The following is a 26,744-nucleotide window of genomic DNA, read 5'->3' as shown; positions in this document are numbered from 1 at the left end:
AGCTCTCAGACCCAAGGGGACCTAACGCCCTCGAGCAACATAAGCAGAGCAGATAGCTTCCTTAATCCAGCGCACAACATAGAAACATAGAAACATAGAAATGACGGCAGAAGAAGACCAAATGGCCCATCCAGTCTGCCCAGCAAGCTTCCCTCATTTCTTTTCTCATACTTATCTGTTTCTCTTAGCTCTTGGTTCTAATTCCCTTCCACCCCCACCATTAATGTAGAGAGCGGTGATGGAGCTGCATCCAAGTGAAATATCTAGCTTGAGTAGTTAGAGGTAGTAGGGGTAGTAACCGCCGCAATAAGCAAGCTACACCCATGCTTATTTGTTTTTACCCAGATTATGTTATACAGCCCTTATTGGTTGTTTATCTTCTCCCCTGCCGTTGAAGCAGGGAGCTATGCTGGATATGCGTGAGGTATCAGTTTTTTTCTTCACCCCTGCCGTTGAAGCAGAGAGCTATACTGGATATGCATTGAAAGTGAAGTATCAGGCACATTTGGTTTGGGGTAGTAACCGCCGTAACAAGCCAGCTACTCCCCGCTTTGTGAGTGTGAATCCTTTTTTCTTCTCCCCTGCCGTTTAAGCAGAGAGCTCTGCTGGATGTGTGAAGTAACAGTTTTTCTTTTCCCCTGCTGTTGAAGCAGAGAACTATGCTGGATATGCATTGAAGTGAAGTATAAGAATGGAGTGATCAAGCTAGTTGAAAGGCATCAGGAATAGAGGAAGGTGGAGGTAGTAATTTGGATATTTGGTTTGGGGTAGTAACCGCCGTAACAAGCCAGCTACTCCCGTCTTTGTGAGTGCAAATCCTTTTTTCCACATTTCCTCTTGCTGTTGAAGCTTAGAGTGATGTTGGAGTCACAGTAACCATGTGTATGTTTATTGAATAAGGGTATTGTCTCCAGGCAGTAGCCATCATTCTGGCGAGTCACCCACTCTTCATTGGCGGCCTCTTGACTTTATGGATCCACAGTGTTTATCCCACGCCCCTTTGAAGTCCTTCACAGTTCTGGTCTTCACCACTTCCTCCGGAAGGGCATTCCAGGCATCCACCACCCTCTCCGTGAAGAAATACTTCCTGACATTGGTTCTGAATCTTCCTCCCTGGAGCTTCAAATCGTGACCCCTGGTTCTGCTGATTTTTTTCTTATGGTAAAGGTTTGTCGTTGCCTTTGGATCATTAAAACCTTTCAAGTATCTGAAAGTCTGTATCATATCACCTCTGCTCCTCTAAGGCTTCTAAGGCTTCTAAGGCTTCTAAGGCTACTGTCTTCAACAGTAGCCTTAGAAGCTCTGTCCCCCCCTTAAGTCCACCAAACAAGACAAACAGATGATCTGACCGCCAGAAGTCATCGGTAACCTCCAAATAGCGCAAAAGAGTACGACGGACATCCAAAAGATGAAGATCCCTCCCCTGAGAGGAATCACGAGCCCACTGCGGAAAGCCAGGCAGGTCCACCTCCTGATTGACACGAAAGGCAGACATCACCTTGGGAACAAACGAAGGCATCGTGCGCAGCGAAACTATCATCGTAAATCCTAAGGAAAGGATCTCGACACGACAAAGCCTGCAACTCTGAAATCCGTTGAGCAGAATAAATGGCTACCAGGAACACTGTCTTCAAGGTCACATCTTTAATCAGAGCCCTGTGCAAAGGCTCAAAGGGAGCCTCACAAAGCACCAGATTTAAGCTCCAATCCGGACATAACTGGCGGACGGGAGGGCATAAATGCTTGACCCCCTTGAGGAACCTAGAAATATCTGGGTGAACTGCCAGTGACCGACCATGAAACCTGCCCTGTAAGGCACCTAAGGCTGCTACTTGGACTCGAAGTGAACTGTAAGCCAAACCCTTAGCCAGTCCCTGTTGAAGAAATTCCAACACCTGTGGAATCTCTGTCGCTAAAGGATCTAAGGAGCACTGGTGACACCATGCTTCAAATAGCTTCCAGACCCTAACATAGGCCACAGAAGTAAACAGTCGACGTGCCTGAAGAAGAGTGGCAATGACCTGCTCTGAATATCCCCCTCAATTGCAATTGCCGCCTTTCAAAAGCCAAGCCGTGAGAGAGAAGTGATCCTCCCAATCCGAAAATATGGGCTCCTGACGGAGCAGGCGGGGGAGATAAGCCAGCTGAAGGGGATCTTCCAACGCTATTCGAACCAAGTCCGCGAACCATGGACTACGCAGCCACACCGGCACCACCAGCACTACGCTGCCTCCGTTGCATAGAGTGCCATCCAGAAGCCGCCAGATGACAGGCCAGGGAGGGAAGGCATAGAGAAGAATTCCGTGGGCCAAGGGCACACTAGGGCGTCTAACCCTACCGAGCCCACCTCTCGCCGACGACTGAAGAAGCGTTCTGTCTTCGCATTGGCCCGAGTTGCCATCGGATCCAACTGAGGCACGCCCCACCTGGCGCAAATGAGGTTCCAAGCTTCAGGGGCCAGTTCCCACTCCCCCGAATCGAGCTGATTCCTGCTGAGGAAGTCCATTTGAACATTTTCCACCCCAGAGACATGCGATGCGACGATTCCTTTGAGATGGCGCTCCGCCCAGGCAAGCAAAAGCCTTGCTTCCAGTGCCACTGCAAGACTCCTTGTTCCGCCTTGCTGGTTGATGTAGGCTATCGTCGACGCGTTGTCTGAGAATACCCGAACCATGGAGTTCTTGACTAGGGGTAAAATGCTCGGAGGGCCAACAGGACAGCCCTCGTCTTGAGGTGGTTGATGGACCAGGAAGCCTCCGTTGGCGACCAAAGACCTTGAGCTGATTTGTTCAGGCAAACTGCTCCCCAGCCTGATAAACTGGCATCTGTGGAGATAACCACCCAATTCGGCAGGTCCAATTCCACCCTCCGTTCCAGGCTGCTGCACAAAAGCCACCATAACAGACCAACTCTGGAAGGAGAGGCAATGGCACTTGGAACTGCTTCGACACCGGGCTCCACCTTGACAACAGCGCAAGCTGCAACAGCCGCAAATGAGCGAACGCTCACGGGACCAAATCCAAGGTGGAGGCCAAGGATCCCAGGACTTGTAAGTGATGCCAAATCGTTGGAGTCTCCCTCTGAAGGAGGACCTTGACCTGATCTTGCAACTTAGAGTGCTCCCAAGTAAACCAGCGACTGAATGGGCTCCAAGTGACTTTTCTGGACATTTATGACCCAGCCGAGCGACCGCAAGGTGAGCATCACCCTCTGGACCAATCTTATGTAGACCTCCTGTGACTTCGCTCGAATCAGCCAATCGTCTAGATATAGGTGAACTAGGACTCCCTCCTTGCACAGAAATGCTGCCACGACCACCATGATATCTTCGTGAAGGTACGTGGGGCTAGGCCGAAAGGAAGAGCTTGAAACTGGAAATGTTGACCCAGCACTTTGAATCGGAGGAACCGCCGGTGATCCTGGCGAATCGGGATGTGGAGATACGCCTCGGTGAGGTCCAAGGACGCGAGAAACTCCCCTTTGCGTACAGCGGCCATCACAGTCCTCAAGGTCTCCATGCGAAAACGGGGGACTTTGACACCGGTTCACCTTCTGCAAATCCAGAATGGGACGAAAGGTGCCCTCTTTCTTGGGAACCACAAAGTACACTGAATACTGTCCCTTGCCCTGTTCCACAAGGGGGACTGGAACAATGGCCCGGAGATCAAAAAGCCATTGTAGGGTCCCCTGCCTTGCTCTTGGCCCGCGAAGCAATGCGAGACTCCACAAACGCCTCCCGCACCGGGCACGAAAACTCGAGAGCGTAACCATCCTGGACCACTTCCAAGACCCATCGGTCCGAGGTAATCTTTTCCCACTCAGCGTAGAAGCTCGACAATCTGCCTTCAACAGCTTCTATGACAGAATGGGTGCCTCTGGCTTCATTGGGAGGGTTTTCCACATCCAGCACCCTAGCCCGTGGACTCTCTGCCAGGGCGCAGACCTCCATGAAAGGACTGCTGATTACCCGAGCCTGGCCTGGGCCCCGAAGGAGCTGAAGACCTACCAGTGCGAAATCTGTGAGAATCCCGAAAACGAGCTCAAGGGGGGGAAAACCTTCCATGAAGGTTTCCTATCCTCTGGAAGCTGGTTGCCTTTGGATTCCCCTAGTAACTTCAACAATTGGTCCAGGTCTTCCCCTAAGAAAAGCTCTCCCTTGAAGAGGAGGTTACAAAGCTGAGACTTGGAGGACAAATCCGCTGACCAGTTTCACAACCAGAGGAGTCTACGAGCCAAGACCGCAGATACCATGCTATGCGCCGAGGTCCGAACCAAATCATACAAAGTGTCCGCGACATACACAACACCTGCCTCCAATCGTGCATGCTGTAAGGGTCCACCACTGCTGGCATTCGGCACCGCAGAGGTCTCCTGGACCCAACAAAAGCAGGTTCTCTGATTGAGGCTGGCACAAACAGCCGCCCGCAGACTCAAAGTGGAGACCTCAAAAACCCATTTAAGCTGAATCTCCAGCTTGTGGTCCTGTATATCCTTCAGTGCCGCAGCGCCGGCCACGGGAATGGTTGTCTTCTTCATTACTGCAGACACCGCCGTGGCCACCTTTGGCACCTTCAAAAGATCCAAAACCTCCTGGGAGAGGGGGTAAATCTTCGCCATCGCTCTGTCCACTTTCAAGCCCGCATCTGGCAAATCCCACTCCCGGGTAACCAGTTTGCGAACCTTCTTTGGTAACAGAAAAGAGGTCGGACCCCGAATCCCATCCAGGACAAAGTTAACCCCTTCGCTGTCAGACTCCTCCTGAGCCACCTTGACACCCAGCACTTCCAAAACCTGGGGGATAAGAGGTCTAAGCTCCTCACGCTTAAACAAGTGCACCATGCTGGGGTCATCTCCCTCCGAGGAAGGCAGCTCGTCTGGATCCTGGTCGTCCTGGGTCCCATCACCCATATCCAGCGGGACCCCTGGGTCCTGATCCAAAGGTGAAGCTGTCATGTCCCCCTGCAGAGCCGGCGTCCCTGAAGATGGCTGGGCATCCAAAAGCCCCTTGGACATCCGCTTAGCCAGAGGTTCTGAAGGCACATCCGGCCACGCTGCTCTCTTCAGGGCTGCCTGCTTCCTAGCCAGGAAAGCCTGATGAAGCAGCAGCACAAACTCTGTGCAAAACTCCTCTGGGTCCTCTCCACCCTCAGCTGAGGGATCCGGAAGTCCAGCATACACCCCAAAAGAACAAACTTGCTCCACAGGGGAAATGACAAGGGGGGCTTCCTCATCCGCGGCCTCTGACTCGGTGGGGGGGGCATCGAACCGCAGGATCGCAAGCCTTGCCTGCCAGCCTGCCCGGTGGTACAGGCAGAGCAGAGGGAATCTCCATCCAGTGACTGTCCTGTTGCACCACACATGCGGCAGGCCGCCATTTTGGTTCAGGGAGCCATGAGCCGGCCCGCGGTGCCATGCGGTAGTCGGCAAAAAAGTAAAAAAAAAAAAAAAAAAAGGAAGTCAGGAAACCGCCGTGCGGATAGGGGAACTAAAAATATCCACCTCCCTGCAAGCGCGAAGCTCAGACAGCCGAGACCAGTCGAGAAATGCGCAGAGAGAAAAAAAAAAAAAGAAAAAGAAAACACACACGAATACTTCCCCTCCCTCTCCTGTCGACCTACCCAGAGCCCTGGGATGCCAACAAGTTCCGCAGGGTTCTAGCTCCCCCCTCACCATTGGCTGCTGGCAACCGCACGGCCCGTCCCTTGACAGACTCCACCTACTTGAGGAAGTCCCTTTTAGTCTTTTTTTTTTAAACTTTAAACAGACACCTTAGGAGCCTCAGGGAGCCGAGGAAGAGGAGCCGCTTCAGTGGACGAGGAAACCAGGAGCCTCTGCTTGTCGAGCCACTGGACTGCTGCGGGCGAGACACAGGCAGGGGCGTCCAACCCCCAGGCTTCCAAAGAGGGATGGCCCACAAAGGTGCCTAACACCTCAGGAAGCAGTACTACTAGTCCTAACTATCCTACTTCCTTTCCCCATCTTTCTCTTTTTTTTTTTTTTTTAAAACTAGCTAACTAATAGACTGCAGGAAATACGGAGGGACTGCAGGTGGCACTCTCGGTTATGTAGCAGTGCCCAAAGGTTTTGTTCTCTGACTCCATCTGCTGGTAGGGATGCATAACACACTGGTCTGGACTGATCTGGGTATGTTCAGGAACTGAGGTTTCAACTCAATCTCTGCAACTCAAGGCTCTTCTGGTTAACCAATCTGCTTGCACATGTCGTCATCCCATGATGCTCTTCAGAATCTGTTTTTCCCAATAAACTGGCTCCTTGCTCCTCATCTCTTCCTCACCCTAGGTTGTACAAACACATCACTAATACAAAGTTGCTCAATTTGATTTTTGCACCTATGTCTACCAATTGTTTCTTGAACTTTTGGAGTCTTTGTACACTGTGATACCTTTTAAAAGGCCAAAAAAAAAAAAAGCATATGAGCTTTCTTCTATAAACGAGGCTTTCAAAAATACACTTGCTTGCTTGCCCACACCAAACTGATTTTGAGTGTCAGCAAGCGGGCGGAAAGAGGACAAAGAACCCTTATTACAGCTGAGAAGAGTGGGGAGGCAAGCGAAGCATCATCAACCCCAGTCGGGATAGGGGAGGATGCAGTTTTTGCCCTGACTATGGTAGAAGAGTGAGATAAGCTGCAGCAAGAGTGGGAGAGGAGAGAGGAGAGTGAAAGGGCGAAAGACAAGGAAAAGAAGAGGACTGGAAGGGCTGTTCAAGAGAATGAGAGAGGACCTCAACAGGGTGAGAAATGGGGTGGAGACAGCACTGCAAGGGGTGGGTCATAGGTGTGTTCTTATCAGGGAAGAAATGCACTCACCATATACTTCCCATCACTTCCACATTCCTCACAAAATTAGTGGTGAGTGAATGGGGGAAAAAATGCCCACTGCATTTCTTCCCTAGCGAGCAGTCATGGAAGTTTTTTGGTCCTTTAAATAGTATCACTACCTACAAATACCCCAGTTTTCATCATGACCAGTAATGCAACCAGAACACCCAGACCTCTGCACTATACACTGCACTCATCTCATGCCCAGCATCTCCAAGCTTAGCTTAACTTCACCATCCTAATTTACTTACACCTCTAGTAACTTATGTATATATAAATATACTGAATATATACATATATATGTATACATATAATATAAAATATAATACAAAAAGTGCCCCTTTAGTTCTAATTAATCTTCAAAAACTAAAGATAGCAAGGATTTCACATGCCAGTTTCAAAAGCTAACCTTATTCAAATTACTTTCCTAATTACCATTAGTTAGTTGAAAATCATCATTTATAATACCATCTTGTATTAAAGTTATGAAAAAAACAAACATTCACTCCATTCATTCATACAAATACATACACCGACAAAGGATTAAAATCTCACTACAATATTCATGACTTATCTAGCCTTGCAACGACCTATTGCTGCAAACGTTTCACAGCTTATATTGCATACTCAGAATAGTAATAAAACCGTATCAATATTTAGTGTACAGACTTGTCACAATATGTAAAAATTTAAAAATGAAATGAAAAGAGAAGGCTAAAAGCCAAGTAATAATGGGTCAGTGTATTTTGGGAGGGATGATTCTTTAATGGACAGTTCCTTGAGATAAACCTTTTTTTCTCCCCCCCCCCCCCCCCCCCCGACACTTCAAAGTGCATTACATTCAGGTACTGGAGGTATTTTCCCTGTCCCCAGAGGGCTCACAATCTAAGTTTGTACCTGAGGCAATAGAGGTACAGTGACCTGCCCAAGGTCAGCTATTCCTCCACTGTACAGAATATTTTTTTTTACTTCAAAACCCAGTTGGGTATATATAGTGAACATGCTTAAATTGTTATAAATATTTTGATACAGTCTGGCTACTAAATATTGATACTCTATGTATGTATTTTAAGTATAGGAAAATTGGTTTTACATGCTAATTTTCTTTCCTGTAGTACCACAGATCAGTCCAGAGTCCTGGGATGTACCTAAGCTCCCCTTAATTCAGGTGGGACCTGGAGAGTTCCGCTCATAGAACACCCTCACTAAAGCACACGGAAGCTGGAGCCCCGACATCCAAGCAATAATGCCTAGCAAATTTCACACAGACACCCCTGATGTGACTCAGCCCAGGAAGTCGCCTGAGAACGTGTTAAGGGCACCCCTAAACCCATCTGGCAGCGGGCACCCTTTAGAAATGTAAGTAGAATCGATCGCTTCCTTCAGCCACCACCATACAACTGTAGTCTTAGATGACTTATTTCCCTTCTCTGGACCACGCCACAGTACAAGGAGCTGATACAATCTAGAAAGAGGAAATGCGATCTATGGAAATCATAAGTAACCTTTAGCTTTCTCAATAATGCATGCCTCCAATCTAAGAGCCTAAGCTCCCCCGCATGAGGCGTAGAGGAATCCAAATCCTTAAAAGCTGGAAACTCTACTGTCTAACTAAATATGGAATGCCGAGACTATCTCAGGCAGAAAGAAAAGCACCTGGAGCTCCGAAATTCTCCCGGCTGAACAAATAGAAACCAAGAAAACCACTTTAAGAGTCAAGTCTTTAACCGTGGCTCTCTTTAGTGGTTCTAAGGACTAGATTCAGATTCCAAAATGGACAAGTTCTACACCTAAGGACACACGTTCTTAGCTCCCTGAAGGAACCATAGAATATATGTTGCTATCTGGACACTCAGAGTTAAAGGCCAGTCCTATGACTAGCACCTTGAAGAAAAGCCAAAACATGCGACACCGTAGCCTGATCAGGCTGAGGCTGCACTCAGTCAACAGCAGACCAGGACTCGAAGATCCTCCAAATATGTATGCAAGTCAAGGATGTAGAAGGTGGAAATAACAGCTTTTGAATATATCCTCCATCTCAGTAGTCTCCAAGAAGCAAAGCCGCGAGAAAAAAAGTGAGCCACTTGACCCAAAAATATTGGGTCCTGGTGGAAAACAGTAGACTGATGTCCTAACCTCAGGGGCCCATCTATGGCCATGTCGATCAAATCTGGGAAGCATGGTCAGTGTGGCCACTCTGGAGCTACCAGGATTACGTTGCCTGGATGTTTATCCACCGTAATCCCTTGTCACCAGCGGCCATGGAGGGAAGATAAAGAAGAATCCTTCGAGTCCACAGCAGCACCGGAGCTCTGATTCTTTTGTACTGTGTTCTGTTCAGCGGCTGTACAACCGTGACACCTTGGTGTTCTCTTTGGTCGGGATATCGTCATCTTCTGTGAATGACACATCACTGCCTCTGACAGTACCCATACCCTGGGGTCTAACTTTCTCCGACTGATAAAAATCCATCTGAACGTTGGTCACTTCAGCGATGTGAGACTCTGCCAGCTGCTCCAAGTGCTGTTCTGCCAGAGAATCAACTCCCGGGCCCTCTCAAGCCACTGCCCGATTCTCGGTTCTGCCTTGATGGTTGATGTAGTCCACTGTTTTCGCATTGTCTGATAGGATCTGTACTGGAAGGCCGCATAGCCTTGGAAGACAGGCAAGCAATGCGAAATGCACCACTCATCTCTAACCGAATGTTAAGCCATGAGGCCTCCTGTTTCGACACTGGCCCTGCGCTGACTGATATTGTCACACCACCCTCCATCCAGAGAGGCTTGCATAGATGGCAACTATTATCCAATTCAGAATCTCCAATCTGCAGCACGCTCGAGACTGGTGCGAGTAAGCACCACAAAAGACTGTCCCTGGCTTCCCCCTCTAACAGACGAGGAAGATGAAACTCTTCCAATAATGGATTTCAGCAGAAGAGCCCCCTGCAGAGGCTGCATATGTAAGAATACCCAATGCATTAATTCCAATGTCGATGCCATGGAACCCAAGACCTGTAAATAGTCCCAGACTCTGGGCACTGAAAGTTCTAGCAGAAGCCTAATCTGACTCTGCAATTTCAGCAATCTCTCTCTGTGAGAAACACTCTCTCCGCTAGTGTGTTGAACTGAGCCCCCAGATACTCCAGAGTTTGTAAGAGGACTAAATGGGTCATTGTTAGGTTCACCACCCATCCTAGAGACTTCAAACGCATCGGTACTGTCTGTACAGACTGTCAACAGAGGTCATTTGATTTTGTATGAATAAGCCAGTCATCCAGATACAGATACACCAATGCAGTTGCCGCCACCACCATCACCTTGGTGAAAGTATGTGGAGCCATCACCAGCTGAAGGGAAGGGCTCAAAACCAAAAATGTTCCCCATAGAATCATGAACCTCAGGAATCTCTAGTGCTCCAGCTTGATTGCTATGTGCAGATATGCCTCTATCAAGGCGAGAGATGTCAAGAACTCTCCCTTGTGTCCCGCTGCTATGATGGACTTCAGAGTTGGACCTCAGAGTTTCCATGTGGAAACGGGGAACCTTTGAGAGCTGCATTTACCTTCTTTAAATCCAATATCTCTTGAATTAGATACAGGGGGGGGAAGAAAACAGGATGCTTAACTTAAAATTGACTTCAGCCACGCCGAGCGTGCTCAGGGTCTGAGCCAACTCAGCAAGACATCTCTGTGGAAAAAAAAAAAAAAAAAGAGTCCAAAGCGGCTCTCAATTATATGCAATCTCTCTCTCTTCTAGAAGTGAGAAAGTCAACTCCCTATCAGAATCCTCCAATGACTCATGAACCACACCCCCTTGAACATTATCAGGGACAGACTTCCTGCGGCATTTGTCCGCAGTGACTGACAAATGGGAGGCCCAAGCATGTGATTCCTATATAGTAGGTTGCTTCGCTTTCGCTGGGCACCCCTGCAGAAAGGTCTGCATGCTCTGGAATCATTTCACCCAGGAGGAAGAGGCTGGATCTACACCAGAGTCAATAGGCCCAACCATGCTCACTCCAACCTCTCTCGAGGAAGCTTCTGCCCTCAGAAACAAGGGAGAACTGACCATTCCCACGCCTCCCACACCATAGGCAGAGGGGATGTCCCAACATGGGCAAAACTGTAGAAGTCAAATCGCTTTGAGCTTCTAAACAGCACTGACAGAAACAGAGTGAGGATTGAGTTGCTATCAGACGGCAAGCATCGCAGATAGCAAGGCACTTGGAACCCATTTGTCCCTAGCACTTAGCTCTCCTGAACTCCGGCTCCAGGCGGCCTCCTATACGCAAACCAATGCCAAACTAAAAAAAGGGACCAACTAAAAGAAAACAGCTGCCCTAAGCCTGTAGCTGCCTCGACCAGACAGGGAAGGACCCACTAGGACCCAAAAAGTCCCTGGGATGAAGGCTCAAATTCAAAACAGTCTCCTGACTACAGAACTGCAGGTTTTTCACCATCTGCGGGAGGCAGAGAAATACTGAGTGACTGCAGGTGGCACATTGGGTTAGTACAATGTCAGTGAAACTTTCTCTGTCTCCATCTGCTGGCAGGGAGGCAAAACCCAGGAGTCTGGACCGATCTGGGTACATACAGGGAATGCACATTTTCTGTATTTTTCCTATTGTAATCTTCTCTGAGCTAATTATCGTAAGAATAAAAATCGAAACAAATTGAAAATTTAAAATTCAATCCCCTCCTCGATTGGAGGTCTGCATCTTTCCCTTGATCATCAACATTAGCCTCCAACTCTATGAGAAATCCGGCACCAGATAACACACATCTTGAGAAGGAAGAGTGATGTCAGAAATTCATTTCCGATCCCAAAAGTACTTTGCTGTCTTTGTATCTGGCCTGGAGGGACAGAGCCTCCAGGCAAGAAAACATGAAAATTTCAACAAGAGAGCAGCCAGTACCTCTATAAGCACTCTGTGCGTGGCAATGCTTCTGAATGACAGTGCACAGATAGCTTTGATGAGACCTTGCCCATCGTGATGGGCAAAATAGGCATGTTTTATAACCACAGACTTTTTTTTTTAATTCCTTTGCTTGACTGCTTGATAGCATTTTTATCTTGAAGTCAATTTTTGGTTTTAAATGTAAATTAGATTTTTCAGTCCAGGTCGAAACCCCTAATTTGTCTGGTATAATAAAACCTCTTCTTGAAATCCACCTGCCACAATCTCTTCAACCTCTAATGGAAGAGTCTGCAATAAAGCCACCGATTTTTTGGAGTGCTGCTGGCAGGGATCTGGACTGATCCGGGTACGTTCAAGGAATGAATGTTGTTCCCTAGAATTCTGTCTGACTGAATATTCATATATCCTTGGGTTGACAAACCCAAAGCCACTCCCGTCCATTAAAAAAAAAAAAAAAAAGTAAAAAAAAACATAGCAGCTTTCCTTGGAGACTAAAATCTGTGGACAAGTCAACTGGTCTAGGATATTACTTGTTTAACTGTCTTGTTGAAGGCAAACACTCTTGCTTTCCTGACTTCTCTTGGCTAGCACCACTGAGAACTAAGGTGCATGGCTACCACCCGCTGTAACATCTCTAGAAAGAATTAGCGTGTCCTAGGACATTCTTGAGGAAGTAATGCCACCAGATTATGATGGGAACTGCTCTGAGGAGTCATCACTCAGTGAAAGGAGCATGTGCAAAGCCAACTCTATCCTGCACTCATCAAGAGATGACTGGAGAGCTGGAGAAGCCGGATCCAGGTCATGTGACCAGGTTGTGAAGGTAAATACCAACATCGGTATAGAAAATCAAGTAAATAAATAAATAAATGTGGTGAAGGGAAAAACATTGCAAAATCTGAGGTTAGCTGGTCTCTCACTCAGAAAAATCAGACCCTGAGGTACAGACTTAGGGGAAGGTGAGTGTGTCAGGGGTGGGGGTGGGGGGAGGTGGAAAATAATAAAAAAAAAAATCCCATCAATTGACATCTGGTAGTAATTGCTTTTGGGTACCACCTTTGTTCCACTAGTGTCCAGAATTAGCCACCTGGACCCTGGTGCTCGGCTTGATTCTGAGATTTAACTAAGACCCGAAAGCATGCAAGCCCTTCCACTTTATTACTGACATAGGCAGCCTTATTTTCTGTCAAAACATTTGTATAACATCTCGATTTAATTCAAGCGTCGTCACTAAGCATGAGGCAGCACAACCTTCTCTCTCCTAAGTCCCCCCCCAAAACCCACCTTGGAAATGGGTGAGCATAAATCTGCTTAGCAAAAAGATTCCTCCCTTGTAGCAAGAAGGTGAAGAAAAAAAAAAAAAAAAAAAAAAGAGAGAGAAGCCCCAAACAAATACTTCCTTAGGAGATCAATTTACCAAAAATGCTCCATGCCTAAATTGTTAGCTGAAAAGTCAATGAAATTTAGGTCCTAAATTTAAGGCCATTCATTTGCTGAGACTTAGGTGCCTTGTTCTGAAAATCAGTGCTAAGCACTTCACCCCCCCCCCCCCCCCCTAAATTTGACCTGGTAGCCAACGTTTTAGGATCCTAGCTCAGCTCGTCAGTTTTTAAAGGAGACAATTTAGGTGCCAAAGTTCAGGCTCCTAAACCCTACAAAAAATTGACCACCTATTGATTTGGGTTACAAATGGGCAATGATAACTCAAGGCAACTCAATTCTTCCCAGTTCTTTTGGGAGGCAGCTCTATCGCCTGCCTCCAGCAAGGAAACATGCGCGCGGGAAGGGAGAAGTGATGGGGTAGTAGCCAAAGAGGGGGGAAGTCACCGCTCCAGCGTGGCGTCTCCTACTTCAGCATGGGCCAGTTGGGAGACTGAGGAATGCACAAAGTAGGAGCCCTCTGAATGGAAAGACAAGTGGGAAAGTGAGCTGCAGGGAGAGAGAAGTAGGGGGAAGAGGTAGTGCGAGGAGGCAAGAGATGCAAGCTAGTTTTTGAGGTCGCCGCTTACAGCAACGATAACAAGACTTCTGATCTTGGGCGAGCCCCCTTCCCAAGGTTGCCTTTTACCTGTGGCATTATTACGGTGGCCCTTGTATCGCTTGATATAGTCTGCGCCATCACTGTGAGAAGAGTTGAAGAGGTATATGTCCTCATCGTTGTACGTGGCTAAGAGTTCTACCCACAAGACAAGAGAAAAACAAGAATGGCCCGTGTTAGAAGCAGGATCGTTAACAACAAAAAGTCTCAAAGACATCCAGCAACCCTGTATCTACCGCTAAAGCAGGGCATTTGGAATGGGAAGGCACACTTCAAGATCCAGTGGAGAGAGGTGTTGCTCCACCACACAAAATCTGCCTGCGCTCTTTAAACATGCACGTGGCTTCTGCAGCAAGGCCTGCGCATTGTGCAATATTTCCAGGGCATGGCCGTTACCGCCACCTGCCTGGCATTAATTTGAATGTTCACTTTTAACATTTTTTCAAAGAAAGTGTTTGGGGAGGGGGGGGGGGGGTGTATGAAACCTGCCTTCAGGTGAAGGTGGGTCGTCAAGAACAGTATCAGAATTCAGCGCAGCACAGGACCGGCAGAGAGGATCTTTCATGATGAAAAAAATCAGGAGAAAGCTGAAAAATCCGGTAACATGGAAGGGGAAATGGGCAGACCAGGCTGGGCCTGGAAGCCTTTATCGGCTGGCAATTTCTAGTTTTCTGTAAGACACTTTGACATGCCTGCTCCAGGGAGTGCACAGAAATGCAGGGGGGGGGGGGATCAGGTGGGTGGTCTCAAGTTTAAATTTGCCAAGATTAGCAAAGCAGCTAATTGCTTTCGTTTTAACAAGTACAAATTGGTATTATCTCAACTTGCTTCACAGTGGTAAGCTGAGGAGACGCTTTTTTTCTTTTTGAAAGTAATTAGATCTGAAAATCCAGATATCAACTTGAGCAGGCAAAAATCTCGCTGCTTCCAAAGAGTGGCAGAGCTTGGCCCAGTGGCCTGCGATCACACTCCCTCCCCTACCACTTTTCTGCGCATTCGGGTACTTACTGCACCCACCCAAGGTGACTTACCTGTTCCGTCATAGCTGTACACAAGACAGGTAATATTAGCCTTTGACTCACTGGTTACCTAACATGAAGAAAACACAAAACACTTAGGATTGCTAGCTTTAGGTGGTACTGACTGGAAGGAAGATGTGAAAAAGGGGGTTAAAAGAACCCCACATCCTATTTCAAGGTAACGGGCAGGCACTAGGCCAGGAAACATGTCCATGCTACACTAAGACACTGTTGCTTCCAAAACTAGATTTTTCTACTAGCAAACCATAAACGCTCTCTTTTTTGCTGCAGACTTTACCTCTTACCACTAAAAGGGGCTCACTGGGGCACACTGTACTAAGCTTTTCTTCTAATGGACACAAAACGGGAAAACCCTTGAGCGCAGCTGGCTCTATACGACTCTGCTGCTTACCAGGTGAAGGGGACAGAATTTTTTAAGGACTCCATTGTTTTCCTTGTCATCAATTTTCCGCTGATCATAAATCCTTTATAACGAGAGAGAGAAAGCAGGTAAGGATAATTACATACCTGGGAAAAGAGTGAAACCACAGAACAAAAACTCAGCAGGAAGGAAACCGCTCTCAAACAACACAGCCTCAGCCGCCAAAAAGTTGAAAAAAAAAAAAAAAAAGACAAAACGGCTGAGCATAGATAGAACCGTGATCAATAGCAATGATCTTTACTATAAACAACTCAGACTGTACCTATCCTGGTCAATACTGGGTACTACAGTCCCATAACGGGCCCAAGGCATGTGTAAAGACCAGCTAAGGTATGTTATAAATTGATTCGGACATACTTGTAGCTGCCATATATGTCGGAGTGCTGAGATAATGACCCATATTCTAGTTTACAGCTCACTGTTAAATGGTATTAAAGTATATTTACATAGCTGCAAGCAGACAATTCATCAGATCTTATTTCCAGGATGTCTACCAAACTACCCCACCCCTCTTTCTCCCATGTGCTTAACTGCCTTAATCATGGCTGAGGATGCTGGTAGGTGAAAGTAGCACGGCGTCTGGATGGCAAGGCCGATGTGATGCAACCTGACCCGTGATGTAAAGGCCACATAAAAACACAGGCAACAAAAGCAATCTTAAAAATCATGCCACAAAAAAAAACCCGAAAAAACACCCTCATTGCTGTCTCCCTCGTTGAGCTAATTGGTAAAATGAGTTATTGCACTTATTGCTTCTGCTGATTATTTACCCAAGAGGGAAAGGAATCTAGGAAAGGATGAATTTCCAGTTACTAAAGGTAGTAAGCAAGTTACGTCTGGGGGGAGGCAGAGTTTCTTTAGATTTAATCGCCTGAATCGTTAGGGAAAGCAGCTTTACTGGTAACTTGGTTAGAATCAGAGTTTTTCCCTAGACACGATAAAGAAATTTCTTGGATAATAATGCAGAAATTACTTACCTGATAATTTTGTTTTCCTTAGTGTAGACAGATGGACTCAGGACCAATGGGTTATGTGCTCCCCTGTCAGCAGACGGAGACTGAGTTAGATTTCAAAGCTGATGTCATCCTAGATATACTCTTGCAATGACCTCAGCCCTTCAGTATTCTCTTCAAAAGCCATTGTGGATATACTATTGAAAAAACTTGATTTAAAATATGATTAAAACTGAATAACCGTAACTGTACTCAACCAAACACTGAACCCCAGTAAGATTATAGATGCCCTGATCTAGAGACCGGATAGCGGCTTATCCGTAATCTCTTGGAATAGATATCCACTCCATGGGCCAATCCTTGGCACCGTTCTTGGGCAGCCGTGGACAGGATGCTGAGTCCATCTGTCTACACTAAGGAAAAAAATTATCGGGTAAGTAATTTCTCCATTTCCTAGCGTGTGGCCAGATGGAATCAGGACCAATGGGATATACAAAAGCTACTCCCGACTGGGGCGGGAGACTGCTCGCGGTCCGGTTAACACCGCCCTTGCAAAGGCTGCGTCCTCTCAGGCCTGTATGTCCAGGCGATAGAACCTGGAGAAGGTGTGCAAGGAGGAGAACGTCACCGCTCGACAGATGTTGATGGGAGACAGCAGTCTAGCTTCTGCCCATGAGACCGCCTGAGCCCTAGTGGAATGAGCTTTAACCTGAGAAGGTAATGGCTTTCCTGCTTCCACATAGGATCCCGTGACCATGTCCTTAATTCAGAGTGCTATGGTAGCCCGCAAAACTGGTTCACCCCTCTTTCTTCCACCGTGAAGGACAAACAGGCAGTTCTGTCTTTTGAACTGGTTCTGAAACTTCCAGATACCGCACCAAAAGTCTACTGACATTCAAATGACGAAGGTGGTGGGATCCTTCCGTGTCCTTGTGCTTATCTAGAGATGGCAACGAAATGGACTGATTCAAATGAAACTCTGAGACTACCTTGGGCAAGAAGGATGGAACGATACGAAGCTGTAACGTTCCTGGAGACATCCGGAGGAACGGTTACGACACGGCAATGCCTGTAGTTCAGAGATGAGACGTACTGAGCATAAAGTCACCAGGAACACTGTTTTCAAGGATAATAAATGCAAGGAAAGACTGTACAGTGGCTGAAAGAAGGGCCCTGCCAAAACTCCAATACTAGATTAAGATGCCACAAGGGAACTGGCCCCCCATGGAGGGTGATCGGAGGTGCTTCACTTCTTTAAGAAAAATGGGCCATGTAGGGGATGAGCTGACAGGTGGGATCCATTCACCTTGCCATTGAAACAAGAGAAAGCTGCTACCTGGATCTTCAAGGAGTTAAGGGTCAAACCTTTATTCAAGCCATCCTGCAAAAATTCCAGAATTAGTGGGATTTTGACTGCCTGACAGGGGGGTGGGGATCATGTTCCTCATGCCAGGCCTCAAATACTCTCCAGACCCGCACATACGCTAGGGACGTAGAGAACATCCGCGAGTGGAGTAAGGTGGCAATTACTGCCCCAGAATAGCCTCGCTTCATCAGGTGAGCCCTCTCGAGGGCCAAACAGTAAGACAGAATTGAGTTGGATCCTCGTGAAGAAGCGGTCCCTGCTGTAGAAGGTCCCTGTTCCGTCATAGCTGTGTACAGCTATGACGGAACAGGTAAGTCACCTTGTATGGGTGCAATAAGTACCCGAATGCGCAGAAAAGTGGTAGGGGGAGGGAGTGTGATCGCAGGCTACTGGGACAAGCTCTACCACTCTTTGGGGGGCACATAGGGGTCTCCGCATGTCATCATACCTTGGACACCTGGGCCAATCTAGTAGGACTAATCCTCTGTGCTGCTCAATTTTGTGAATGACCCTGTCCAGCAGGAGCCATGGAGGGAAGGCGTATAGCAACTCTTCTTCCAGCCAGGACTGAATGAGAGTGTCTATCCCCAGGGACCATGGATCTCTTCTGCGACTGAAGAATCGGGGAACCTTTGCATTGTGAGATGTGGCCAGCAGGTCAATTGACAGGGGACCCCAGCGAGCTACTATTAGCTGAAAGGCTTCGGCCAATGCCAACAATCCTGGATCCAGACTCTTCCTGCTTAGAAAGTCTGCTCCGACATTGTCGATTGTTTGTTTAGAGACGGCAAAGACCAGTGCATTCACGTTAGGGAAACACAAACGCTCTCTCATTGCGGGATCTAGTAGGTATAGAGCTTCTAATGTTTGTCCCCCTTTAAAACTTGCTTCTGGGGCATCCCATTACAGGTCAATCAATTCCTGGATGGCTTCCAGTACTGGAAAGTAGCAAGAGACTTTCCGTAGGGAAATCAGAAAGAGATTCTTCTTTGGTTCCGTAGTCTTCCCCACGAACTCCCAGCATCTTCAGGATCTGGAAAACCATAGTTGGCAATTCGCCTGTACGGAAAAAACATGGTCCAATACGGTTCTAAACCAGGGGGAATCTCCCCACCTTCCAAGGAATCTGCATCTTCCTCTGTATCTGTGCCACTGCTAGGGATACCCTTGGTGAGGCGAGGCATGCCTCGAGGTCTGCCGATAGGACTGGGAGAGGGAGGACTTACCAGCTGAGGTTCTGTCTGGACAGGAGCAAGTGAGGTAGTAGACTGTGCCTGGTTGAAGGCTTGAAGGCCCTGGAAAAATTCCACCCAAGAGAAGGCAGCTGGGTCAATGCCTAGCCCAGGAAGTATTGGGGTAGGTGCAGCTGAACTTCCCTCTCCCATGGATGACCCAGTCCCAGGGGTACTTCCAGTTAAGGCTGTGGCTAACTCATCCTCTGAATGGGAGGAGCTGGGCTTAGCAAAGTCTGGGGAGGCCAACTCTCCCTGGGCTTCCTCACAGTGCTAACATAAGATGGAATCCAGGTCAGACTGTGAAGCCCTAATATGACAAGCAGCGCAGTGAGAAAGACGCTTATGTTTCTTGGCTGCCAGAGCCATTGGCTGTGGTAACTGTGTGTTCTGTCGGCTCAAGCTTAAGATTTTATGTGCACTGATATCGTGTGCCTAGGCGGGACGCGGTGAGGTGCACACACAGTCCATGCGCCCGGCTTTACCTGTATTCTGCGTTTCGTAGGTTGTGCGTATATGTACATGCACGTTATGCGCACAGCACGTGCACAGAGCACGTTCTATGGAGGGCAATACGGCACACACAAAGACGCATGCAAGATGGTGCCACCGCAGCCTACCACACGGTATGCTAACCAAGCCTTAAGCGAGGCCTAGGCACCAGGAGGCCGCTCAACCCGCTCAGAAGCCCACTTCCCCTTACCCCAATGGAATAGGGAACAACGTCGGTATGGCACGCCGAGCAAGGAGACCGGAGGAAGTCTTACTGAAACCCCTCCAAATGTCTCTGAATCGGGAGGTAAATAATCTTTTCTTTTCTACTTACCTGGGCTCAAAGCTTACCGGTTTGAGTACAGAGACTGTCTCCAGCTGCAGGGGGAGGGGGCTTTGGCCTTCACCGCCGTGCTCGGCTTCCTGCACCCACTGCCCTTCAGCTTCTTAAGCAGCAAAGTCCACGCCAGAACCGACTACCGGACCCAGGCACACCTCTGAGGGAGGGACCTTTAGGTATCGCCACAGGAGAGCGGGGCTCAATCTTTCTCCAATTTAAAGATAAAGTTTCCTCTTCCAACGAGTACTACAATCCCAGTAGAGAAAGCATGTCCACATCTGCTAGAAGACAGAGATACTGAAGGGCTGAGGTCACTGCAGGGGTAAATCCAAGGTGACATCAGCTTTGAAGCCTGACTCAGTCTCCAGCTGCCAGAAGGAGAGCACATAACCCATTGGTCCTGAGTCCATCTGGCTACACACTAGGGGTGATTTCAGCGAGTCTTTTGTTCTCCTTCTCCATCTGCTAACAGGGGTGCATACCCCATGTGTTTGGACTGGTCTGGCTGAATAAAGAGAATGCCCCTTTGCCTTCACATGAAAAAGACTGACAATCACCCAGGAATCTCACCTGTTATGTTATTTGGAACATCTTAACCAGTATGGAGAGCAGCCTGAAGAAATTAAAGATTTATATGCTGTAACTTGACAATAATTTTAATTAATGGACAGTGAGCGTCAGCCACTCCAAGTAGCATGAGACTTTCTGAAGTGACATGCCAATTGGAACAGCAGAGACATGACAAGTATTTTTTTTTTTTTAAGGGTAGGCGGTCATATAACTTGGACTCTTCCTTTTTGCAATGTCTATTCTTGCTCTACATTTCCCACAGATGGAAGCAGAAGCGGGCTCCTTACCTGACAAACTGATCCCTCCCACCCACGGCAAACTGGTGGGTGTTGGCAGGGTTCACAAAGATTGTATACAGCCCCACTTTCTTGTCCTTCTCCTTCGTCACGACCAGCTTCCTTCACATTAACACAAAACAAAGTCCATTAAAAAAAAGCAGGCAACCCAGATGGCAAGCTGAAAACAACAACAACATAGGAGCAAAGTGAACGATGGCAGATAAAGACCAAAACGACCCATCTGGTCTGCCCAGATGAGATTCATGAACTTTGGGCATGTGCGCACGAGTCCTCCCACATGCAACCCACACCAGCATCCTCTCCAAATATTTTTTTTTACCTGACTGCTCCACAAACTTCCCAACTCTCCCACAATCTGCTACAGAGATGGCCACCACCACCTCTGCTGATAGGCCATTTCAGGCCTTGTCGTCTTCAACGCTGCTTACGTTAAGATCTGGCCTCTCCATGCTCGCCAAGGTTCGGAAGATGGAGATTAAAGGTGCCATGCCATGTTTCTTTGTTTGTAAGAGCAAAACGGAGGTTTGTTTTTTGGTTTTTTTTAATCATCATTAGTGGCTCATAGTTTAATTTCTTCTCAGAAATGGTACCGCACTGGTAAGGGCAGTTTACATTTCCCCCCATCACAGAGGCTTAACGTATATTAGGGAGGCAATGCAAGGACGCTTGCACCTGTTCCAAGGATTCAAAAAACAGAAGTCTTCGGTTTACAAAGCTCTCCATCTTTCAGAAAGGAGGAAAATATTCATGGAAAAACAAGAACTTGGAAATGGGCAGCAGTGCTGTGCATCCAAATGCATCTCTGACAGATTTGCCAAAATTACTTCAAATACATAGAAGCAGACCCGCTATAAGGTTACTATGAGTGCGGGATAGACAAGGAAAATTGGTTCTTACTTGCTAATTTTCGTTCCCATAGTACCACACATCAGTCCAGACTGCTGGGTTTTGCCTCCCTTCCAGCAGATGGAGACAGAGAAAAATTTGTAGAGCACCCCCTATTAGACCGGTGTGCCACCTGCATCTCCTCAGTATAAACAGTCTCAAAGCAGATAACTAATAATATTGCAGACTAACTTGGCAGAACAAGACAAACCAGGTAATTATGGAAATAAGCCCAAGCTTGGGCAACGTGAATATAGAAAAGAGTAACATGTCGTCTTCTTCTGATACCTTCGGCTACCAAACTGAATACTAGAGCAGACTCATGGAAAAAACTGAGCGATAAACCCTCGTTCAGGGAGGGCATCTGGACTGATCCGTGGTACTACAGGAACGAAAATTAGCAGGTAAGAACTAATTTTCCTTTCCCTGTAAATACCCAGATCAGTCAAGACTGCTGGGATGTACCAAAACTTCCCTATGCAGGGTGGGACCCTGATAGTCCCGCTTGAATGACTCCGCTGCCAAAATCGTTAACATCCAGAGCCTGGACGTCCAATCGATAACGACGAGCAAAAGTATGCAACATCTTCCAAGTCGCCGCCCTGCAGATTTCTTGCGGCGAGACCAACTAACACTCAATCCATGAAGCGGCCTGAGAACGCAGGGAGTGTGCTTTCAGCCCCTCAGGGATAGGCCTGCCTCTGCAAATATAAGCAGATGAAATAGCCTCTTTCAACCAATCGGGCAACAGTTGCCTTGGACGCATGTTGGCCCTTCTTTATGCCATTCCCACAAGATAAACAAATGATCGGAAACCCTGAAGGAATTTGTGACCTCCAAATAGCGCAGGAGAACTCAATGGATGTCTAAGCGCCTCAATTCCAGAGCGTGTGAGGCTTCTGCTTCCAAGTCAGAAAACGCCAGAAGCTCCACTGACTGCTTCACGTGGAAAGAGGAGACCACCTTCGGTAAAAAAAAAAAAGACGGAACCGTCCTAAGAGATCCCAGAATCTGAGATATGTAGAAAAGGCTCCCTGCAAGAAAGGGCCTGAAGCTCAGACACTGCGAGCAGAACATATAACCACCAGAAATACAGTCTTAACGTGAGATCTTTTAAGGTAGCCCGCTTCAGAGGCTCAAAGGGGGCTTCACACAAGACCTTGAGCACCAGATTAAGGTTCCACAATGGACAAACTGAATGGACTGGAGGACGGAGATGCTTCACACCCCAAAGGAAGTGGACGACATCCGGATGCGACGCTAGAGACGTCCCATGCACCTTACCCAGGAGACACCCCAAAGTCACCACCTGGACTCGCAGGGAATTGAAAGACAACCCTTTGGCTAAGCCTCTTTGCAAAAAAAAAAAAACAACACCAGCACCTGTGCGATGGAAGCCTGGCGGGGAAGAACACCCTGATCCTTACACAAGGATTCAAACACCTTCCAAACCCTAATGTAAGTCAACAAAGTAGAAGGCCTTCGCGCCTGGAGAAGAGTAGTAATCACGTCCTCCTGATAACCTCTCTTTCTCAACTGCCGCCTTTCAAAAGCCAGGCCGCTAGACAAAAGCGATCCACCTGTTTGAAAAATATAGGGCCCTGACGTAGAAGACTGGGAAGATGACCTAACCGCAGAGATCGTCCATCGCGAGATTGACAAAGTCCGCGAACCACAGACGTCGAGGCCACTCCGGAGCCACCAGGATCACCTTCCCTGGATGGACCTCCATCTGGCGAAGCATCTTGCCGACCAGTGGCCACGATGGGAAGGCATAAAGAAGAACCGTTGTCGGCCATTGCAGCACCAAGGCGTCGACTCCCTCTGCCCCGTGTTCCCTTCTGCGACTGAAGAATTGAGGGGCCTTGGCATTCCTTTGAGTTGCCATCAGATCCAGATGTGGAGGACCCCATCTGTGAACCACGAATTCCATGGCCTCAGAGTTCCCACTCCCCTGGGGTTGATTGTTTGCGGACTCAGATAATCTGCCTGCACATTGTCAGTGCCCGCGATGTGCGTTGCCGCGAAAAGGGCAAGATGTTTTTCGCCCAGACCAGGAGTTGCTCTGTCTCGGTGGCCACTGGCTGACTCTTTGTACCACCCTGCCGGTTGATGTAGGCCACCATCATTGCATTGTCTGACAGGACTCGGACAGCCCGATTACGCACCATCGGTAGAAACTGTTGCAGTGCCAAGCGAACTGCTCTTGTTTCCAGGCGATTGATAGACCAGCTTGTCTCCTCCGAGAACCATTGGCCTTGCACTGCTTGCGTCTGACAGACTACTCCCCAACCGGAGAGGCTGGCATCTGTTGTCACTACCACCCACTGAAGAACCTCGAAGTTCACCCATGGTACAAGTGCTCCAGAATCAGCCACCAGCCAAGACTGGATGTGGCAGACTCTGTGAGCGTTAAGGGGGCCTGAAACTCCTCAGACTTCGGGTCCCAACGTCTCTGTAGAGGTCTCATATGAGCAAACACCCATGGTACCAATTCCAGAGTAGACGCCATGGAACCGAGAACCTGCAAATAGTCCCAGGCCTTGGGGAGAGGAAGATCAAAAGCCGCTGACCTGCTGCATCAGCTTGGAGATCCGATCCTCTTGAAGAAACACCTTCCCCACACGGGTGTTGAACCTGGCTCCCAAGAAGTCCAGTTCCTGAGTCGGGAGAAGGTTGTTTTTGGCCTGATTGACGACCCATCCCAAAGACTCCAGGAGACTCACTACTCTGTCGACTGCGGCCTCGCAGAGAACTTTCGACTTTGCTCGAATAAGCCAATCGTCCAGATACAGGTGAACCAACACACCCTCCTTCCGTAGGGCTGCTGCCATGACCACCATTACCTTGGTGAACGTGCAAGGCGCTGTCGCCAAACTGAACGGCAGGGCACAGAATTGAAAATGCTGATCTTGAACCGGAGGAATGTCTGGTGGTCGTTGCGGATGGCTATGTGCAAATATGCTTCTGTCAAGTCCAGGGATGCCAAGAACGTGCCCGTGCGCACCGCCGCAATAATGGAATGCAGGGTTTCCATCCAGAAACGTGGAATCTTGAGGACTGACAGATTTACCTTTTTTTTTTCTTCAATTGGATTGAGTTTCAGCAGGGGGGGAGGGACCGGACTACCGGTATCCCCCCAGCTGCCTTACCGTTCAGGAGCCCCGCAGGGTCACCAACCCCAGCTCCCCACAACCTGCAACCAGGAAGGATGGCCCCACTGGGACCTGCCTACCCTTGGGAGGATTTTTTTTTTGTCTTGATGTCTATTGATCTGCTAGTCTGCTTAGCTTTATCTCCTTTTATTTTTTTTTTTTAATATAAATTTTCCAACACCTCCAGACAAGGTGAAGACCGCAGGTTTTGCACCACCTCCATCTGCTGGAGACAGAGAAATACTGAGGAGATGCAGGTGGCACACCGGTCTAATAGGGGGTGCTCTATAGGGGAGGCAAAACCCAGCAGTCTGGTCTGATCCAGGTATGCAGAGGGAATGTCTGTTACTAATATTACACAGTTAGCATTTTAATTTGGTCAAAGGTCACAGACTTCCATATTCAGAAAGCCAGCGAGTGGGAAAGTTATCTGGATTTTCAGTGAACTTAACCAGTTAAGTGTTCTGCTGAATGTCCAGGGAAAAGTTACCAGATAACTTTAGATCTGCTATTTGTGTGGATTGACTTGACCACACAATACTCAATATGGCGCTATCCAACCAAATGTGTAAGCCTGCCCTCACCATGCCAACATCCCTGCCCCCATTTTATCTGGGAAACTTTGCCCACACCAAAATTTTCTGCAGAGGGCTACGTGGACAAAGGAGGTATATGTTTAAAGGGGTAAAAGCCAAATTTTAGCGTGATAAATATTTATGCACATGGACCTCAAAGTCTTCTTTAGTCTTGGACAAAACTGGAAGTCCAGCAGATTCAGATGGCTTATTTTGAACCAACACAAACAGATGCAGCAGCATATGAACTTTCCAGACCATTCGGGTCCTCTTTAGGATCAGGTTTTATGTGGTTCAGTTGAAACATTATCACAACCTCTTAGGAATCCACGCGAGGATAAGGATTTAAAGGGCTAACTACAAGGTTACCAACTGCTGCTGAAGAATTTTGATCATCCCTCTTAATGCAAAGGACGAAGACATCTAGAAGGCAATTTTCAAAACTGTCCACTTTGAGGTCAAGCCTGTGGGGACTTTTCACCAAATTTCGAAGAGAACGTAATGCAGCATGCTCTCTCTCTGCGGCATGCCAAGTGTACAAAGCACCCAGGGATGTTTGCACCTGGGGGATTTTGTAAGGAAAAGAATGCATGTTACCGCCCACTCCAGCCCCACACACGCTCCCGGGAATGCATCCTTATGACACTCATGCTTTCAGTCAGATTGAGAGAGGACATAGTTCAGACAGTAAATCGCTACTTACCCACATTTATGGCTTGGAACAGTTCCCTCTTAAATGGTAAAGAGAAACCTGGGGTCAAGGACCTCAAGCCCTACCTTACTTCCAACTGCACGAGAGAGTCACCGGCCCCCTGTACCTCAGTTTTCCCCAATTAAAATATTTTCCCTTGCTTTGGAAGTTCTTTATGAGAGTGGGGGCATACACGAGTTGATGGAGATAGGAACATATCTGCAGCTGGACTATTGTACTGTAAAGTGTGTGGGGACGCCATTTGGAAGAATTATTACAATTTTTCCATACAGCTATTTAGATTTTTTTTATATTCTGCTTTTTGGCACTTCAAAGTGGATTACATTTAGGTACTAGAGGCATTTCCCTATCCCCACAGGGCTTACAATCTAATTTTGTACCCTGAGGCAAGGGAGGGTAAAGTGACTTGCCCAAGGTCACAAGGAGTGACAATGGGATTTGAACCCTAGCTTCTACTGTTCAGGAAACAGATTAGACCACTACAAGAGCCTTCCCGCCACCCACAACTATACACAAACACCTGATCCCCACCAGACACAACAGGGCACAGAACAGAACAGTTTTATATCTACTTACGAGGCAGGTCGGTCTTGTCTAAGATCAATGGTGAAGACCACAGCATCTTCCCCTGCGGACAGGAAGGTGCATGGAGAATCCGGTTCCAGGGCCAGCTGTGAGAACATGGAAAAAACGCAGCATCCGTCAGCCACGGGGCCATACCGACCAGCAACCAATGCTCATGCACACCAAAGAAGAGCTTTGGCTGCACTCAGTTACACAAGTCACCACTTGGAACAAGTTTCTGAAACTTAAATTTAATCCTCTTCTATTCCAATTTCATAGGATACTGCCATCTCCTCTCCAGAACCTCCCCCAGGTGCCCACTGTATTCTGTAGGTATTTTATTG

General features: G+C 47.8%; 1 protein-coding gene across 1 annotated transcript in view; it reads right to left on the bottom strand.

Annotated features, from left to right (window-relative positions):
- Positions 1-26,744, bottom strand: part of DCAF8 (DDB1 and CUL4 associated factor 8) — a 101,212-nt gene that overhangs the window by 32,997 nt on the left and 41,471 nt on the right. The window contains exons 6-10 of the mRNA XM_029580107.1: positions 26,413-26,507; positions 20,498-20,608; positions 15,228-15,300; positions 14,828-14,885; positions 13,827-13,934 (exon numbers count right to left, since the gene is read on the bottom strand). Of these exons, the coding sequence (XP_029435967.1) occupies positions 13,827-13,934; positions 14,828-14,885; positions 15,228-15,300; positions 20,498-20,608; positions 26,413-26,507 (445 nt within the window). The remainder of the gene's footprint in view (positions 1-13,826; positions 13,935-14,827; positions 14,886-15,227; positions 15,301-20,497; positions 20,609-26,412; positions 26,508-26,744) is intronic.

This window comes from Rhinatrema bivittatum, chromosome 16 (genome assembly GCF_901001135.1).
Source record: "Rhinatrema bivittatum chromosome 16, aRhiBiv1.1, whole genome shotgun sequence".
NCBI classification, from domain to species: Eukaryota; Metazoa; Chordata; class Amphibia; order Gymnophiona; family Rhinatrematidae; genus Rhinatrema; species Rhinatrema bivittatum.
The sequence above is the reverse complement of the archived record's forward strand: the minus strand, read 5'-3'. Positions and strand labels throughout refer to the sequence as shown.